The sequence below is a fragment of the Sesamum indicum genome, linkage group LG2 (assembly GCF_026168435.1).
Source record: "Sesamum indicum cultivar Baizhima isolate 11 linkage group LG2, ASM2616843v1, whole genome shotgun sequence".
NCBI lineage: Eukaryota > Viridiplantae > Streptophyta > Magnoliopsida > Lamiales > Pedaliaceae > Sesamum > Sesamum indicum.
Window position 1 is genome coordinate 14,606,911 of NC_142658.1, and position 18,174 is coordinate 14,625,084.

Sequence of the window (18,174 nt, forward strand, 5' to 3'; positions counted from 1 at the left end):
ATTCTCTATTTTTTTGTGGTGAATTATTATAATTTATATCTAAAATTTAAGACTATATGAAGTTGAGGTGACGTCCAAGTTCAGCTCCCCTCAATTCGTGTCAAATTTTGTGCATTTTTTCTTACGTACACATGAAAGAAGAAAGTCAATATCAAAACCCCCCATTTGGAAAAAGTAAGAATCAATCAATGATGTCTTAGTTTAGTGATTAAATTAAGATTGAGATATCATAAATAAGTTTGAAATTATGAGTTCAAGATACATCGGATATTTGGGTATATGTCTCACTTTATATAAATTATTGAGTTATCGTAATTTGTCATTGTTGCTAGTCATATTGGTGTATTGATTGAATCCACGTATTACTCAAAGAAAAAGTGAGGAGGAGCTCTTACAATCAAGAGATTGTGAGTTCGAATCGTACGAGTATAAGTATTTCGTCTATTCTTTATAATAGTACGTTGTTTCTTTGTTTACTTCGGATATTTTGGTCGATTTTGAAAGATTGAAGTATTGATGCATGCTGAATGTTGTAATAATAATATGTTGGTTAATTTGAAACTATTTTTTTAAAGAAAAAGAAAAAGGAAAACCTTTTTGGATTTTTGAAAAATGGGTCTTATTTGATGAACTGCATTAATTGGTCAAGGGTTGAAAATTATTAACGGAAAACTATGATCAACATAATTAATTATGGTAGTTTTCTTTGTTGGCAATTCGTTCTTGTTCGGTCGTCCCACAAAGGCGAGACGACTCGCGGGTTTGACATTTAAAGTCAAAAAATTATTTCATTATTCACATAAATTCATCAAATTTCGAGAAAAAGCCACTATTTTGAATTTTATAATTTGAATGGAAATAAAGGGTTAATTTTAATTGAATTCCCTTTAAAAATACAAAATTATACTTTCTTCCAAATAAAATTTGAAATTACACTTACACCCCTTCGAAAATTCTCCATTTACATCTGATCCCATTTCGTGAGAATATGGGCGAAAAATGCTAATTTTAGTTTTTAAAAAAAAACACAAATTTTTTAATATTATCCCTTATTTAACATTTTCATGTATATTTTTGTATTTATAAAGGGATAAACATATATATATATATGTATACGGAGTTAAGTTAACATTATTATATTTTTTCCTCTTATGAGTACAACGTTATTGCATGGAAATATTAAATGAGGTGTAAAATTAACAACTTATAAAAATTATTTTGCTAACATCAATATTTTTATCCAAACCCTAACAAAATGTGATCAGGTGTAAACAATAAATTTCTAGAAAAAGTGTAACTGTAATTTTAAATTTTTTTAGGAGAAAAATGTAATTTTGTATTTTTAAAAGGAGTTAAAGTATATTAATCCCAAAAGAAAAACTTTGACAAAACGATATTATAAAATTGGAGTACGGAATCTGATACAATATTGCAACTAAACTCAATGATACGGAATTTATTTTTGAGATGCACTTCTTTTGTCCTGGATAAATTATAATTTCTTAATATTTTATCCATAGGCACTCTAATATAAATAATGGATTATTGGTTTTGTTTATCATAATTAATAAAAATCCATACTAAGAAAACAGATCCTAAACAACCATAGACATAGGATTATTTTTTCCAAATTACGTGAATTTTTGTCACTTGCATTGAGTTGTCTTTTCTTAATTTTTATGTTTCGTGTGCGGATCCGATGTACTTGAGAAAAAATGCAAGCAACTCCTTACGATATAGCGAGCAAGTAAATTACTTTTAATGAAAAAAATTAGTGAAGTATCTTTCTATATTTTTTAAAATCATATGAAATAATTTACCTTTTTAGATAGACAAGTAAATTGTTTTATATTAAAAATTACGTAAGCTGAAATTTTTATTCTTACATAGAGAGTAATTTGCGTGCTTGTCAGACCAATTTCCTACCATTTGCCTGTTTTGACTTTGCCAACAGCCATGTTAGACGTAATTCCTTGTGGAGTGATTGAAGAGTTATTACAAAGAAGTTTTGGGTTATTTTGGAAGATTAAGATAGAACATTCTACTTTATTACAACAAGAATATATATATATACAACTGTTCTAGTTCCAGTCCTATAAAGCAAATCCAAGTGCATTGCTCTTATTTCCAATATCAACATTAACAAGTTAAGTGCGTAATTAAGTTATTGCATATATCTCTTAATTATTTAAGAACTACATGCTTCTAACATGTCTGAACCACACACCTAAGAGAACAACTCAAACAAAAGCAGACAGGAAATAAGTTGATACTGATCATACTGTAGACAATAGGACCTGCATTATGTTATGTTTCTTCGTTTCTTCCATTCATGTCGACACAAGGACACCCTTGTATTTTTTGGCGGCCTCTTTGCAGTCAATTTTTCCAGTGTAATGCTCAACGCCCCGAGGCGACCCCCTGTCCATGATTTCGCGGTGACCCTCGTTGTTTTTCCTTGGGGATGCATTGAAGTAGGGCTCATGTGTCCTGACGGAGACCGGGGAATTCCTGTTGTTTTCGATTTGGAACTCCGGTCCCCATCTCGGCTCGTGGGTTCTTGTTCTGATATGCGGAGGGTTGTTGCCGTTGGATGTTTCATAGTATGCGTCTTTTCTTGGTTGCGTTGTAGTGTAAGAAGGAGGATCGTAGCCGTTTCCTTTGTTCTTTTCTTTCTGGTAATCTTTGTCTTTGATGTGATTCTGCTTTGCGCTTGGGTTCTTATAACAAACCCCATCTTTGCATATAACATCATCGTCATCCTCCTCATCACTGCTAACATAGTTGTTAGGGTACTTACCATAGTGATGAGTGGTGCGGTAGTTGTCTCTTGATGGAGGGCTAGTGTCTCTGTAGACATTGTCCCAGGGCGAGCCCTTGGTCTGGCCATGGACCACATGATTGCCAACTTTGGGTGAATTCGAAGGCCTATTGCCTCTATAGACATTGTCCAAACCCTTGGTTTGAACACGGGCCACGTGGTTGTTGACTTTGGGTGAATTTGAAGGGCTATTGTCTTCATAGACATTGTCCCAGGGCGAGCCCTTGGTCTGGCCACGTACAACATAGTTGTCGACTTTGGGTGAGTTCGAAGGGCTATTGTCTCTATACAAGCTGTCGCGGGGCGAGCCTTTGGTCTGAACATAGACCCCATGGTTGCCAACTTTGGGTGAGTTCGAAGGGCTATAGTCTCTATAGATGTTGTCACGAGACAAGCCCTTGGTTTGGACATGGACCCCATGGTTGCCAACTTTGGGTGAGTATTCATAGCCTCTCTCCGACCGATGATCCTGAGCAGGGACAGGACGGGGCTTATAGTCGACTCTATGATCCTTGTACAACTCGTTCCTCGTAGGGTTATGGTGATCAGAAGCAACTTTAAACTCGACAACCTCAGTTGAGGCAGAGCTATGAGTTGCAGAGTAACCAAAAAAGGTGAATGCATCACGGCCCGGTTCAGTCCTACCGTTGGTCTGGCGACCTCCGTGTCTCTCGTACCTTGCCATGTTCCCAATGCACACACTTAACTAGGTATTTGCGTTCTTGCATTTGCAGGATCCCGAGTGGTTCTGCTTATATAGTAGTTTTCATGTGTTGGATTGAAGGTAAGAAAAATCTTAGTGTAGCTGTGGTTTGTTTTCATCTTTAAGGTTCACTTGCATCACTAGAAATGAAGAATCAAATTCCATGGAAAATGCTCAAAGACTTGGCATCTGGGCACACTAGATATGTATGAATATTTTTATCCAAAATTCATAACGCAAGAATATAATTATTGGGACTTATATTTTCTTTTTCCAGAATTAGAATTTAGAATAGAATTTATTTGCTGCATAATTCTTTTGTGTAATTCTGTGTTTCGGTCAAGCCATACAACTATATCTTGAGGAAATCCTTGTTCAGATCAATATGACAAGACTCAATCCAATTATGTAGTAACTGTAGTATATTTGTTATGTAATTAATTTATAATTTAAAAAATGTAACAAATTACATAACAAGTACAGTACGAATACCATCGTTTGAAAAGAGACAAGTTCAGACTGTAAACATTGAGAATGATGCTGGCCCAAGATTGGGGTTGTAAGCCCGAAATATGAGTCTCAAAGGCCCAATATAACAAGAACTATTGACTGGGCTGCTGCAGAGGAATGGTATCAGTCGGTTTTAGTGTATTTGAATTTCACTGTATATATGAAGTAGCGTAGAATTGGTGCTATGTATAATTATATAATATTTTATTTTTTAAATTAAATAATTTTTTTATAATATATTACCTAATGAAAGAATCGGTTTTGAAAAATAATTTGTTTTTTTATCATTTTTAAGATAAAATATAATAGTTTTGAATTTTTAATCTATTTTGATTATTATTGAAAAATATATTTATCTAAATATACAATATATTCTTCTAATCAAAATTTGTATTTTATAAGGATTACTTTTATAAAAAATTATTACATTCTATAAAATACATAGATCATTTTTTTATTTTTTTAAAAATATCAAACTCTATAAAAAATATAAAAAATAAGAAATTAGTTAGACGTACAATTTTTTATATTTCATCCTTCATCAGAATCTATACTAAAATACATAAATCTAAAACGATCGTACTTTTTAAAAAATAAAATAAAATAAAAAGCAAGAATAAAATCTTACTATTAATATGTTAGAAGAAAGACAACTGAAAAACAAAAAAAAATAAACAAAAAAAAACTATAATATATATATAAAAAAAATAAGTGTGTAAAAATGTGAAAAAAATGGTAAATATTTAAATAAAAAGAAAAACTAAATGTCATATTAAATAGATTCATATAGATAAGTATTAGATGAAATATGTATCTATTAGAGTTAAATGAATTTGTTCCAATTTATTTGAAAAACAAAAAAAAAAAAAAGAGCTGAAAAAGAACAAAAAATTATAACTATAACATAAAAAATTAATATTTGGATTGAACCATAATATATGAAAAATGGTTTATAGAAAATACAAAGGGCATATATTTAAACAATAATTAAAATTGAATCGTAGTTTGAGTAGAGTTATACAAATAAATATTAAATAAAATATATGTCGATCAACACTAAATAAATTTGTTTATTATTGTAGGAAAATAAAATACAAAAAAAAAAATCTGAAATAGAACAACAAAATTAAATTATAAAATAAAATTTTAATAGATGTAATTATAGTATATGTCTATTAAAAGATTAAAAAAAGGAAAATATTTACATAAAAATAAAAATTGAATATTAAATTAAGTAGAACCATACAAATAAACATTAAATAAAATATGTACCTATTACACTAAATGAATTTGTTACATTTTATTGAAAAATAAAAAGAAAACAGAAAAGAAATCTGAAAAAAGAACAAAAAAATTAAAAACTATAAAATAAAAATTTAATGGATGAAACTGTAATATATTAAAAAATTAGAGTATAAAAAGGACAAATTTTTAAACAGAAAAAAAAATTAATTGGTAATTTGAATATAACTATACAAATTAATATCAAATACAATATGTATCTATTAGTACTAAATGAATCTGTTCGTTTTTGTTGCAAAATGAAAAAAAAAAAGATAAAAAATCTAAAAAAGCAAAAAAAATAAAGTATAAAATAAATTTTAATGGATGAAATTATAATTTATAAAAAATATAAAGGAGTAGATATTTATATAGGAATAAAAAATTAAATCATATTTTTTAGTAGAATTAAACAACTAAATTTGTTTATTTTTGTAGAAAAATAAAAATATACAATTTGAAAGAAAACAACAAAATTAAACTATAAAATTAAAATTTAATAAATGTAATAATATATATATATGTATATACATAAATTGGTGTATAAAGTATAAAAGAGTAAATATTTAAATAGAAATAAAACCTAAATGATTTATTAAGTAGAATTATATAAATAAATTTTAAAAGTGAAATACGTACTTATTAATATGCAATAGATGTAAAATAAAATTAAACGACAGATTAATAGAATTATACAAATAAGTTTCTGAAAACGAAATATATACTTAATAACATAAATGAACTATCATTAGGTAACCAAAAATTTTGATTCGGATACACATAAATAATGTATATTTGAAAATTTTTATTTGGTTCGGATATTTTTAGAGTTTATAAATACAACTTAATCATAATAATAAACTCGTATAAAATAGATACGTATTGAATATATAAAATAAAATTTAATGTTAACATATAAAATAAATACAAATTCAATTAGTATTATAAAATTTGAGATAAATACAAAATAAATATTTAATGTATTTAAAATAGGTGATGTTTCTAATTGACCTTTTATTGATAATTTAAAATTTTAATTATAACATTGAAGATAAGATTTTAGATAAATACAAAATAAATAATTAAGATATTTAAAATATCTAACCAATAAATTTTTTTCTTGACAATTAATATTAGGCCTCACTTACGACATAATGAAATGGGATAATTATATTCTCGTTTCTCAAAGTTTGCAATAATTACACGTAGATCCTGTGGTTTGAAAAATTACATAAAACACTCATGAGATTTGCTTCTGTATAATAAATAAGTTCCTCAAATTAATCGAATTTGCTAATATTAATAAAAAGGATAGAAAAAAGAAATTCATATTTACCCTCAATTGACTTATTATTGATTTATTGTAGGTCAGATTAAATTACCCTCATACGTCTTCACACTTAATGCACGTGAGCAGGTATATTTTCAACATTATAAGAATAGCTCAGTAGAAAAAAAGTTTATTCACCTGCATTAAGTCGGTAAAAAATTAATTGACGGTAAACATAGATTTTTATTCAGTTTTTTATTTATTTATTAATATGAGTAAAATTCAGTAAATCTTAATTAACTAAATAACTTACGTGTAATTACACCAAACATCAATAAAATAAAAGTAGAATTATTCCCTACATATTTTGGACCTCCAATAATCCAACCCAGAATGTTACTCCCACTTCCACACATTCTTTCCTACAACACTAGCAAAAATGATCACTCATAATTGTATTTTGGACAACTAAAGTCAATTTGATGTATTGCACGTTGCACCAAACTCAAGTTTCAATTAATAAACAACAATAAAATGCTTAGTGGAGGCCACAACTTACCAAAGCTTTATTTAGTGTAATATCCAACATGAACACATGTCGGACACAATATTCGTGTATTAAAAAAAATTAAAAAAAAAAGAAAAAGAGCATGGCGTCGGACATGTCTATTGGCGCGCCCGACACGTTTAGGAATATTTTAAAAAATAATTTTGAAACATTTCAATCCTTTTTGTTTTTTTAAAAGAAAAAGACTTTTGGCTTAACAAAAAAAAAATAATAATAATTCACTTCATTCCGATTAAAAATTTTGAGATTAAAATATTAAAAATTTTAAAGATGGTCATGATGATTGAACTAATTTGGACGATTAAAAAATTTTCATTGTGTACTTTTTAAAATAACTGATTATGTATATTTTTAAAATCACATTTGATTAATGATTTTAGATATAAAACCTGTATATTTTATATTTCATTTCTTGATTTTTTATATTGTTTATTTTAATTTTATAATAAATTAATAATATATAAATAAAAAATATATTATGTATAATCGTATTAGTACACTGTCGTATTCTAATTTTCTAAAATTTTCATATCGCCGTGTCCATGTATCATAGTATAGACCTAATACAAATAGTTGCTCATAAGGGAAATCTATTAAATTATTTTTCTATTGAAATAAAAAAATAATGTTTATTTTGTCAAGAAAAGGGAAAATATTTGTTGCAAAAAGTATTCCTAAACAAACAGGCCTTAGGCTTTACCTCCAACATTCACCCTTTCTTTAATCCCTATTTCTTGTTGTAAATTCCAATTCCAATTCCAATTTCAAATTTCCCCACCATTCAGATCTACTGTTCTTTTCTCCCTCACTTCCTCGCCCACTCGTCTGTGAAGCTGTCTGCAAATGCCTCCCACTGAAACCGACGCCGATCTCAGAGTAGAGTCTAGCTATCCTCCTTTCTGTAGTTTACAAGTCATTAGAAGAATTTATTGTACTACATTTTCAGTTTAACTTACTGTCTAATTTGTGCGTGTTGTTTTTTTTATACAGAGATCATCGAATAATCCAGCTACTTTAGGTATGAGGTAAGAGAAGAACAGTGTTAAAAATGTGGCTTTTTCTGATTTTTTTGTTGTGTTGTACAATGTGGTGAAGAAGCATAAGGAAAAAACAAAACTTGTTAGATGTTAACTTCGTTGCATTGTTCTTTAGTGAATATGCGTTTGCGGATCTCAACAACCTGGAGCACTGCGCCAAGTATTTGAACAATACACTCGTCACCTTTGGCTTTCCCGCTTCACTTGATCTCTTCTCCAATGATCCCGTTAGTATCATTTTTTTGTCTTTTGTTGTAGTAAGATTTTTTACACTTTTTAGTTTATATATACATATATATATATATATCTGTGTGTATGTGTGTCTGTAATTATATGTTCTGATGCGGATAAAAAAATGGAAATAGGTTTCAGTAGCCAGGACTTGCAATTGTATATATGCGTTGTTGCAGCAGAGACAGAGGGATGTTGAGTTTAGGGAGTCAGCCAATGAGCAGAGGCAAAGGTACGATTCTTTGTACTAAGTATCCTTACTGTGATATTTACATTTATTACTATTTCCACTATTTGGCTTTCTGTATTGTTATGGTTTGTACTTTTATGGGCTTATCATGCATTGCAATTTTGATGTAGAATTTGTTTGCGCTGGTTTGCTGACGAAAAAATTGAAAGGATTTGGCATAAGAAGCTATAGACTGATTTTTATAAGAAATCCCATTACTGGGATGATTAGATCTCAATTAGCTTGAAGCTTTTGTCAAATGAGACTTAAAAATAGAGATTTGTTGAACTAATTAATTCCTTTCTGCTTACATCTCGACTAAAATTGTGATCAAGCTATTGAGCTTGTTCTGGAACTTGATGGAATTGTTTGTGATATGGTTTAAACTCTTTGGTTTACAGTTAGTACAGACGAGTGTACTATACTGAGTTTTAATCTTGATTCCCATAAAAGTAAGGAGTCAATCATTATTTTGCTGACAATGGGAAGGAAACCACAACACTATGTTTGGTCCAAGGTTGTTCCTTAAAAATGTCAATTTTGACCAGGGATTCAAGTTTTTCTATTTTTTGAGTTTAGTATAGTAGCAAGATGATTCTATGCTGTAATCTGGTAATATGATACTCTACCATGCTTAATCTGGACCAAATGCAACTGGATGGAGGGCAACTTATATTTTGAATGAAGATGTTGACAAGTTGTTAAAAATGAGAGTAAACCATCATGATGTGTAAAATCATGTGGGGTAATTTCATCGACAATTACTAATCACATCAGACATAATGCACTCTTCAATATTTGGGTTTTCCTCAACTTGTGGTGAGAGGACGACTTACATGCTCTTTTTCCTTCTGAAGACTCTTATCAGACATTTCAAGACTGGAAGCTAAAGTTGAGAGGTTGGAAGCGCAGTTGTCCGCGAAAGATAGAGAGATAGCCACAATGACTAGAACGGTTGGTCTGGCATATTCATATTGGAAAGATCAGTTGAAATGTAGATGTAGTTAACTTTTCTCTGACTTTATAAGGAACTCCGTGTAGGAAGCTAAAGCTACAGCTGCTTTCAAGTCACAAATTGATAAGTTGCAGCAGGAGCGAGATGAATTTCAGAAGATGGTTTTGGGTAATCAGGTTTACTCTTCACCTTATTTGCCTTGTCACACTAAGCTACTCATTTCTGTATTGTTGATTCTGACATTGTACTTGATAACCAGCAAGTAAGAACTCAGCAGATTCATGAGATGAAGAAGAAAGAAAAAGAGTATATAAAGTTGCAGGTACGATGTTTTGGTGTGCCTTATTAGCCTCTTAAAGGAACTATAAAGCTTCCGGATTGGATAAATCACAATGAAGAGATGATGAACAAGCATATCTAGGTATTAACATGCCATATCTTGCAGGAGAGGCTTAACCAAGTATTAATGGAGAAAAAGAAGGAATCTAGGTCAGGCATGGAAATTATGAATTTACTACAGGTATTTACAGGGTACTACTATCTCCTATTATGGTTCAAATTTCTTTTTCTTATGGGTCTATATCATGCAATAGAAAGAAGGCCGGCAGCGTGGGACCTGGAACGGAAAGAAGACTGACAATGATTTCTACAAAAAGATTGTAAGTAACGCCATAAAAACTCATTAAATTTATCCACTTGCGACTCTCCCATTAGCCATTACTGTATGCTGGCTGTAGGTGGATGCTTATGAAGCAAAAAATCAAGAATTGGTGGCGGAGAATGCTGATTTGAGGGCATTATTACGCTCAATGCAGGTGATTCATAATGATAACAATGAATTCCACAATCTTGAATGGTGGATTTGTCTGTCCTTTTTGATTTGTGTTTCTTTAAACTATTGAAATCGGGGATGGAGCCAAGTTTTATGATTTGGGGGTTAAAAGTTTATGTGTCACCATTTTACTCAAAGCACACTCCCATCAATTTGTCGATACAATTTGATTAATGTAATTGTAAATTTGAATTTTGCTTTCTTAGTTTTTATAGTTTGGTTCTGCAAATACACGATGATTTCATCCACTGCCATTTGAAGTTTGTTAATCATGGTCCTCTCTCATTCTTTGGCTTATTAGTTGTAGTGCATTGGACAGGTGTAGAGGAGTTTTGGATCATTAGAATAGAACATTTTTGACATATAAAATGAACTTTGTCCCAAGCACAGTTTTTTATTCATGGAATGCATGACTTCCATTCATAAGAATTTTCTACTTCTCTAAATATGTATTTACTGATGAATTCTGGGCTCCAGGTTGATATGCGTGAATTCTTAAATGCTCCAAATGGGAAGCAGTCTTCTCCAGTCAATACGAGGGTGGATTCTGACCTGTCCCATTCCCCGTTGGGTGGAAGGACGGTATGTGCAAATGTTGGGATAACGATATAAAGCATTTGTTGATAGCTAGAAACTTCGATATGGTAAAATAATTTATCTTTTCATACTTCACAGGACATGTTTGATCTGCCTCTTCACATGGCCAGAGATCAAATTGAAGAAAGTCTCCGAACCAAGATGACTTCAATAAAGGTAGAATTCAGAGCATATCTTGATGTGATTTAATGAGAGAATAAATTCAATGTAATTTTCTTGACGAGTAGCGATTATTTGTTTTGTGAATTTTGCTATTTCATATGAAGGAGCGCATGGTTCAGCTTCAAGATGCACAGAAGGCTGCAGAACTAACTTCTGAGGTGTCAGAGAGAGAACTTGAGCTGGAAGCTCAGCTTGTCGAAGCAAGGAGCATAATTCAAGAGCAGGTACATAATGTTGTTTGCAGTGCAATTCAATAGTGTAGATGGGAAAATTTTATTGCCACTAGCATGCCCCAATTTAAGATATTGCCTGTGTGTTGGCTATATCTTCAGTGAACATCAAAGAAACCAGTGGAGTCGCATGCCTTTGAAATCTTACTAACCAACTATTTCTTCTTTCACCATTTGTTCTTCTTTTGGCTAGTCATATTTTTTTTCTTCAAGTTCATCCTCTCTCCAGACATACTGAAATGTCTTTTGACCATTTTCGACCTCTGTGTTAGGCTTAAGGTTGTTGATAAGTATAGCAAATTCAATTAAATATTTATGCAGAAAGCTTGTTCCCTTAAACTTTCACCTTGTTGAGTTCTATTATTTGGGTAAACATTGGAGTTAAACCATTGAATATTTAGCACAAATATAGTGCTGTACTGAATTACTTTGGACGTGCTTGCATATCTCTTTTATTTTGTGGAATGTCAAAGTGGTCTATTCTTCCTTTTGCTGCCAAACACTTCTGGCATGTTCCACATCAAGTTCTTGTTTCAATAAATTTCATTTGAGTTCTTGGAAGTTTTTCAAATTGTATATGCAGTCTTTCGGCATGAAATCATTGGCATGGGTCACATTCTATTTTTTCTTAATCAATATTAGGGTTAATTACACTTAGACCCCTCTAAAAATGCTAAATTATACTATCCCTAAAGAAGTTTTGAAATTATACTTACACCCCCTACCCTCTGAAAATTCTTGGTTTACACTTGACTCCTTTCTGTAAGGGTTTGCACAGAAAATGCTGAAGTAAGAAAAAAAAATTATATAAATTTTCAATTTTCCCAGTTTTTAACATTCTCATAAGTACATAATGTGAAAACGATAGATGAGGGGTAAATTGAAATTTGTGCAATTTCTTTTTGTTAATATCAGCATATTTCGTCCAAATCCTAACAAATGGGGTTAGGTGCAAACAGTGAATTTTTTGAGAAGGTTGTAAGTGTAAATTCATATTTTTGGGGAAAAGTTAATTTCGCAATTTTAGAAGCCATCTAAGTGTAATTAATCCTAAATCTTATTCAGGTTTTTCGAATTCTTTCAGAATAGTTAGATAATCTCTTGGTTTAAAAAACATTTGCATGTTTCACATCGAGTTTCTTCTTTGAACAAATTTGATTGAAGTTTTAGAATTTTCCAAGAGCACTCGCGGCATTTTCTTTCACTATATTGCTCTATCAGGTCTAACAATCAATATTGTTAATTGCAGGCATCTATAATGTCTAAGCATCTTGCTAAGTCTGAGAGGCCAAGGTAACATTCTTCATAAATTCTTTCCCTCAAACAACAAAGTCCCTTTATAGGCACAATGACACACACATGTATAATGAGATGGAGTTGGGGGAAAACAGAAAATAACAACCAATGAATAAAGAACTCAAGGATGAAACTTTTTACAGGAGATTAAGCGGTCATCTGAATTCTGACAGGGACTCACTATTGTCATCACCTTCAGAGGTATGTTGATTAACTTTGCTACTTTTGTTCCTGAAAAGGAAAAAAAAAAAAAAAAAGAAACTCTTATCACTTTTGCTATTAATATTTTTAAACAAGTTCTAGCATTTATTTGTTTGAGATGTTTTCCGATCCTTGAACCTATTAACTAGATTTCTGAAACTTGACTTAATCTTGTAACTCTAAAATGCGAATTCATGGCATAAAATACTTTCAACATCTCTTAGAGATTTTTTTGTTGTGAAGGGGCTGTGAATCATCAATCCATGTAGTTGTCCAGGACACTTGGTTATCTGATCATGGTGCAGTTTGCTGGTGTCGAGCTTCAAACTGGTGAAAACCTGTATACAGATAATTGAACTGACCCATTTCTTCAGAGTCTTCGAAACACCGTAAACTCTCATTCAGAGCTGTATCTTTATCTGGCTAGCAGCTAGCTGCCCCTCAGTTGCAGTATTGTGCATATGTAATTCCTCTTTGCCTTTTAACTTATGGCAAACTTTTAGATACCGATTCAGTAGAAGAAATTGTTGTTTCAAACTCATCCACTGTTCCTTTTTTAGCATAACTTATGTTCATTGTATTACATATTGCTAGTTCTGCTTATTCATTCATATTTGTTTGGCCCTGTTTCAGTAGATTATGCCACTATTAAGTCTATACACACTCCTAAAGTTTCATATTAATATTGTACAGGGGAAACCAGAGATTTCCTCTTGGGAAGCTTAGGCTGTTGCTCCACTTAGGATTACAGCTGAAGTTGATTAGTGGATAGGATTTTGGTGGGGAAGAGTGTTCATACATTGGATGTGCTATTGTTTGCCAGTCTGCCTGCAGGAGTCGTTTTTTCTAAAAATTCTCGAAGATTTAGTGTAATTACACGTATACTTCTTATGATTTGAATAATTACACTTAGTGAACCTAAGTTTATATCTCTACTGGATGAAAACTAAATACAGTGGAAATTTTGGGGCATGCTACGCAGATAATATATCTGAAAAGAAAATTGAGCTTGCGGTTCTTTTGAAGTTGACCACTCATCACGAAACACGTAAGCATATTTATTTAGTCAAAACCTGTAAAAGTCAACCCCTATCATACCACCTAAATTAGCTATGCCTTCATTCTCCCGTTTCCGTATTATATAAATTTGATTAAAAATGACGTGAATTCAACCTTTAGTTCTCTTCATTGCACATTGACAAAAATTCAAGTCAACCAATTTTTGCTTAGTGAGCACAGAACTAAAACACCACCATCTAACACACATTCTTTTCTCTTGATTAATCCACTTTCTTTACTAACTCCAATTAAGTTTGAATGTAAATTTATGATGTCTAACCCTCCGTCCATTGCCATAAACTCTGTTAATAGAGCTTTTCAATTCTTGATAAATCTTGACTTGTTGAGTTGGATTCAGGGACAATTGTTGTATGGATAAATGTTGCCTGATGAAGACGATCTTTTAACGTACTTGTAAGTTAAAAGCTCTTTTTGTTTTGAAGAACAGTATACACTGAGTTTTCTATTGCATATTTCTATTTTGGTTTTTGTATGTTTGATAAAAGTTATCCGCATGATGTATATATGTCAAATGCACTATGAGTTATGAAACATCTACTTTATAGGAAGGGAAATTTACGGACTGAGTTCGGTTGGATTTGAACTAATTATACGATAAATATAATACAATTATAGTGTAATTAGCGTATAGTTTAGAAAAAATAACCAATTATAGATATACTTACTCCGTATTGATATGGATAAGAATTTTTGTGTAGGGGGACAGGACTATTCCGAATAGGAACATGGTTGATTGGGGGGTGGGGGTGCCTTAAGGAATAGGTAATTTGCACATGAACTAAGTCACTCTGGTATGACCAAAGCCTCAACCTGACCTTCAAAGCAAAGGTGGTTTCTTTGCTTCCCAATGTCAAAAGAAGTACAGTAAATCACTTAAAAGATATTAACCCAAAACCTCACTTAAAAAACCCATTAATCAGAATCCATTTATACTTCCAAATCCCACAATCATCATGTGCTCTCATTCTCATCTTCCGCCTATGAACCAGGAACTAATTTGTCCTAACATATATATATGCACATCCATGTTGTTCCTCATCTGTAACTCCACTATTTTAAACAACTTAGTATTGGAAACTTGAGAAGAAACATGGAGTTGGAAAGCAATCATGATCAAGAACAAAAACAAAGATCAGTTTCTGTACTTCAAGGTGATGGATATTGCATCAGTAGAATTCTTGCAAGGGAGTCGTCGGTAGGCCAATCTTCCCGTATATTCTACCGATCAGCCGAAGGAGTTCCCTTCAAATGGGAAATGCAGCCAGGGACTCCCAAGAATCCACAAGAACAAGATGTCATACCACCACTCAGCCCTTCTCCACTCATGCAGAGCTTAGGGCTCCCTCTGCCTAATCTGGACCATGATGAGCCTAAAGAGACAACTGTAAGAACGTCTAGATTTTGGAGTTTGAAGAAAATGGTGAAGAAAACCATCAATCTTGATTTGAGGAGAAGTAAACAGCACGAGAGCTCGAGGTTCGGAGATTCTGGTGGAGAATTTGTGGGCTCAGCTGAGAATTCGAGCTTTTCTTCCGATGCTTCCTCGTCTTCGTTCTTGGATTCGTCTACCGTTGATGGCCCTTTTTGCTGCAGCCCGTGGAACATCCCGGTCATACTGGTACCTGTTGCAAGATGAGTTTAGTTTGCTTCTGTTTTATGTGCATGATATTTTGCTCTTTTGGTACTCTAATTCTTACTTATCATACTACTTTTTTCAATGTATATGATGATCGGAAAGATTACATGTGCTTGTGTAGATGCATGATTTAGTCAGCTTGTAATAGGATCATTATACAAACAATCTTTGTCTCGAGATCTTTAGACAGGTTCGCTCTAGGAAATTGCATAATCTGTCTGAATTTCTCTATTTCGATTTAGTTTCAAGAAACTCTACTTCATGAACCAAAATTGATCGTCTTATGTTGTTTCCTCCCTGGAATTTATCAAATAGGATGAAGGGTCCACAAAGATATACTATTGCAGCCAGCACAAGACAGCATTTTCTGTGGAAGAAAATGGTTCATTTCTCACAAGAATTCTTTCAAGAATCTCTACTGGAGATCAGTTCTCCGGTCCTCTAAACAATGAAATCACCCCTGCCGGAGTTCCCTTCCAATGGGAAACGCAGCCCGGAACTCCAAAAACCAGACTGGAAGACGATCTCATCCCACCCCCCAGCCCTCCACCGGCAGTGCAAAGCCTGGCTCTGCCGCAGCCTAGGCCGCACGTTACCGGAGAACCGGCTAGGGACTCGGCCTGGAAAAGGGCCTGGATTTGGATGAAGCGGAATTACAAAGAAAAGAAGTCTAAAAAAATGCAACGTGAAATCAGCTTTAGATACAACGAAAAGAGGGAACTTTGCAGCTCCGATGAGGAGCTTGATGTTTCCTTTCACCGATCAGCATCGGCGTCGTCAGTTGCTCCGCTGTCGAAAGAAGGTTGGAGGGTGTCGAGAATCAGGAGGAGTTTCCAGGGCGGTTATTTCAGTTGTGGTCCTTGGAAGAGAAAAGACATTCTTGTTTTCGTTAGGAGCAAACTCAAGTCAGTGATTACATCTTAGTTCCTGTTTGTAGTCCAGTGGGAAATTTTAATCCATACTGGATTTGATCAAATCTGAACTAATTATATGACAAGTATAATACACTTATTCAAAAAAAAAAATGATCAATCACATAACAATTGTATTACTTATTTTATAATTAGTTTATTTCGATGAAAACCTGAGTTGGATAAAAATCTTGGATAGTGTTAGCTTTGTATGGTTCGACGTTCGGACAAGTGATGGTTCTTTGTGTTGACATGTCTTGTTTCAGTCTTCCTACTTTCTATAAAGTCCAAGTGTGCCTTCTTCTCATACATGTGTTTTGATGTCAGATCCCAATGTGATATCTATGAGGGTAATTGCACTTTATATTATTTTTTTGGTGAATCTATTAATAAATACAAGATATTTCAAAAAAAAAAAAAAGGAAAAAAAAATGATCCTCGAATTTTTGGAAAAGAACCACCGCATACCGTGAAGTAATTTAAGTTAGGTGATGGTTTTTTTTTTTCTTTTTGTTTGCGAGATTTTTTTTTTCTATGTAAAGTATTTTTAGAAAATTCGGTGCCGTCTATTTATATTTGTATTCCCATAAGCTGTGAATCGTTGGACTAACACTATAATAATAATATTATGTCTGACTTAATTATTAATAGCTTATGCAAATTCAAACTCACATAAACGATATCATCAATTACGATGTTTCCACAAGGGAGCATGTTGCATTTAATATGATACTTCTATCAATTTTCGGACTCTACGATGAAGTTTGTGAATACCAACAAGATTGTTTCTTTAGTTGCGATATCTACAAGGGGGGTCATAGGCTCGATTTATGTGTGATTAATATCTTTTATCATAAATTAGGGATAATTACATTTCACTTTTATGAGTTTTGGTATAATTACATGAAAACCTCACGTGGTTTAAAAAATTACATCTAGTATTCATAAAATTTATTTTTTTCTAACAAATAAGTCCGCCTGTTAGTTAGAATTTGTTGAATTTGCTGATAATTACAAAAAAATAAGAAAAAATTATATTTATCCCGATTGATTTATTATTGATTTATTGCATGTCGAATAAATCTCTTTATGATCAAATTACCCTCATACGTCTTCACGCGTTAATGCATGTGAGGAGGTATATCTTCACGGCTATAAAGGTAATAATAAGTTAGTAACAAGTCAATCGAAGGTAAATATCATTTTTCATTCACTTTTTTGTTTAATATTAGCAAATTCAGTGATTTTTGACCAATGGAAACTTTAGCAAACCTCAAGAGTGTATATCTAATTTTTCAAACTACTCGTGTTTGCGTGTAATTACGTCAAATTTCAAAAAAGGAGAGTGTAATATCGCTATAAATTAATATAATATTTTGTGGTGCCCCCTCTATAATAAGAAGGGAAGACTTTGAGTGACGATAACAGGGTGGGTTGGGAGCGGATTTGCCCGGACCCAAGACCCTTCCCGTTTCGTGAAACCCCGCCCCAACCCCTTAAAAGAACACGTGGCAGCCTCATCTTTTTCAATAACTATAAGTTTAGATTTGAATACTTTAATATAATTTTCAATCTAAGATGAATTATATAAGATAAAGTATACACTCAACCAAATATTATTTTT

At 32.3% G+C, this 18,174-nt stretch overlaps 3 protein-coding genes across 3 annotated transcripts; 2 read left to right on the forward strand and 1 right to left on the reverse strand.

Annotated features, from left to right (window-relative positions):
* Positions 1-2,096: 2,096 nt before the first annotated feature.
* On the reverse strand, positions 2,097-3,603 carry LOC105155694 (uncharacterized). Its single transcript, XM_011071614.3, has one exon. The coding sequence runs from the start codon at positions 3,504-3,506 to the stop codon at positions 2,331-2,333; it is 1,176 nt and encodes a 391-aa protein (XP_011069916.1). The 5' UTR covers positions 3,507-3,603; the 3' UTR covers positions 2,097-2,330.
* A 4,256-nt stretch (positions 3,604-7,859) lies between these two features.
* LOC105155695 (uncharacterized) lies at positions 7,860-13,555 on the forward strand. Its single transcript, XM_011071615.3, has 16 exons — positions 7,860-8,029; positions 8,144-8,178; positions 8,306-8,417; positions 8,556-8,653; positions 9,508-9,604; positions 9,692-9,781; positions 9,865-9,927; positions 10,051-10,125; positions 10,199-10,264; positions 10,343-10,420; positions 10,915-11,019; positions 11,113-11,190; positions 11,301-11,420; positions 12,676-12,719; positions 12,866-12,923; positions 13,167-13,555. The coding sequence occupies exons 1-16, from the start codon at positions 7,997-7,999 to the stop codon at positions 13,173-13,175; spliced, it is 1,161 nt and encodes a 386-aa protein (XP_011069917.1). The 5' UTR covers positions 7,860-7,996; the 3' UTR covers positions 13,176-13,555.
* Positions 13,556-13,904: 349 nt separating this feature from the next.
* LOC110011608 (uncharacterized) lies at positions 13,905-16,796 on the forward strand. The gene is made up of 2 exons (XM_088875441.1): positions 13,905-15,621; positions 15,955-16,796. Exons 1-2 carry the CDS (start codon positions 15,094-15,096, stop codon positions 16,561-16,563), a joined length of 1,137 nt encoding a protein of 378 aa, XP_088731567.1. The 5' UTR covers positions 13,905-15,093; the 3' UTR covers positions 16,564-16,796.
* Positions 16,797-18,174: the final 1,378 nt, after the last annotated feature.

Bases quoted from the DNA above. Each gene is read 5' to 3' on its own strand.
- LOC105155695 (XM_011071615.3), top strand. From the start codon at position 7,997: ATGCCTCCCACTGAAACCGACGCCGATCTCAGA. The intron at 8,030-8,143 runs GTAGAGTCTAGC...TTTTTTATACAG, and splicing joins AAACCGACGCCGATCTCAGA to AGATCATCGAATAATCCAGC. The intron at 10,265-10,342 runs GTAAGTAACGCC...TGCTGGCTGTAG, and splicing joins ATGATTTCTACAAAAAGATT to GTGGATGCTTATGAAGCAAA.
- LOC105155694 (XM_011071614.3), bottom strand. From the start codon at position 3,506: ATGGCAAGGTACGAGAGACACGGAGGTCGCCAGACCAACGGTAGGACT.
- LOC110011608 (XM_088875441.1), top strand. From the start codon at position 15,094: ATGGAGTTGGAAAGCAATCATGATCAAGAACAAAAACAAAGATCAGTT. The intron at 15,622-15,954 runs GTACCTGTTGCA...TTTATCAAATAG, and splicing joins GGAACATCCCGGTCATACTG to GATGAAGGGTCCACAAAGAT.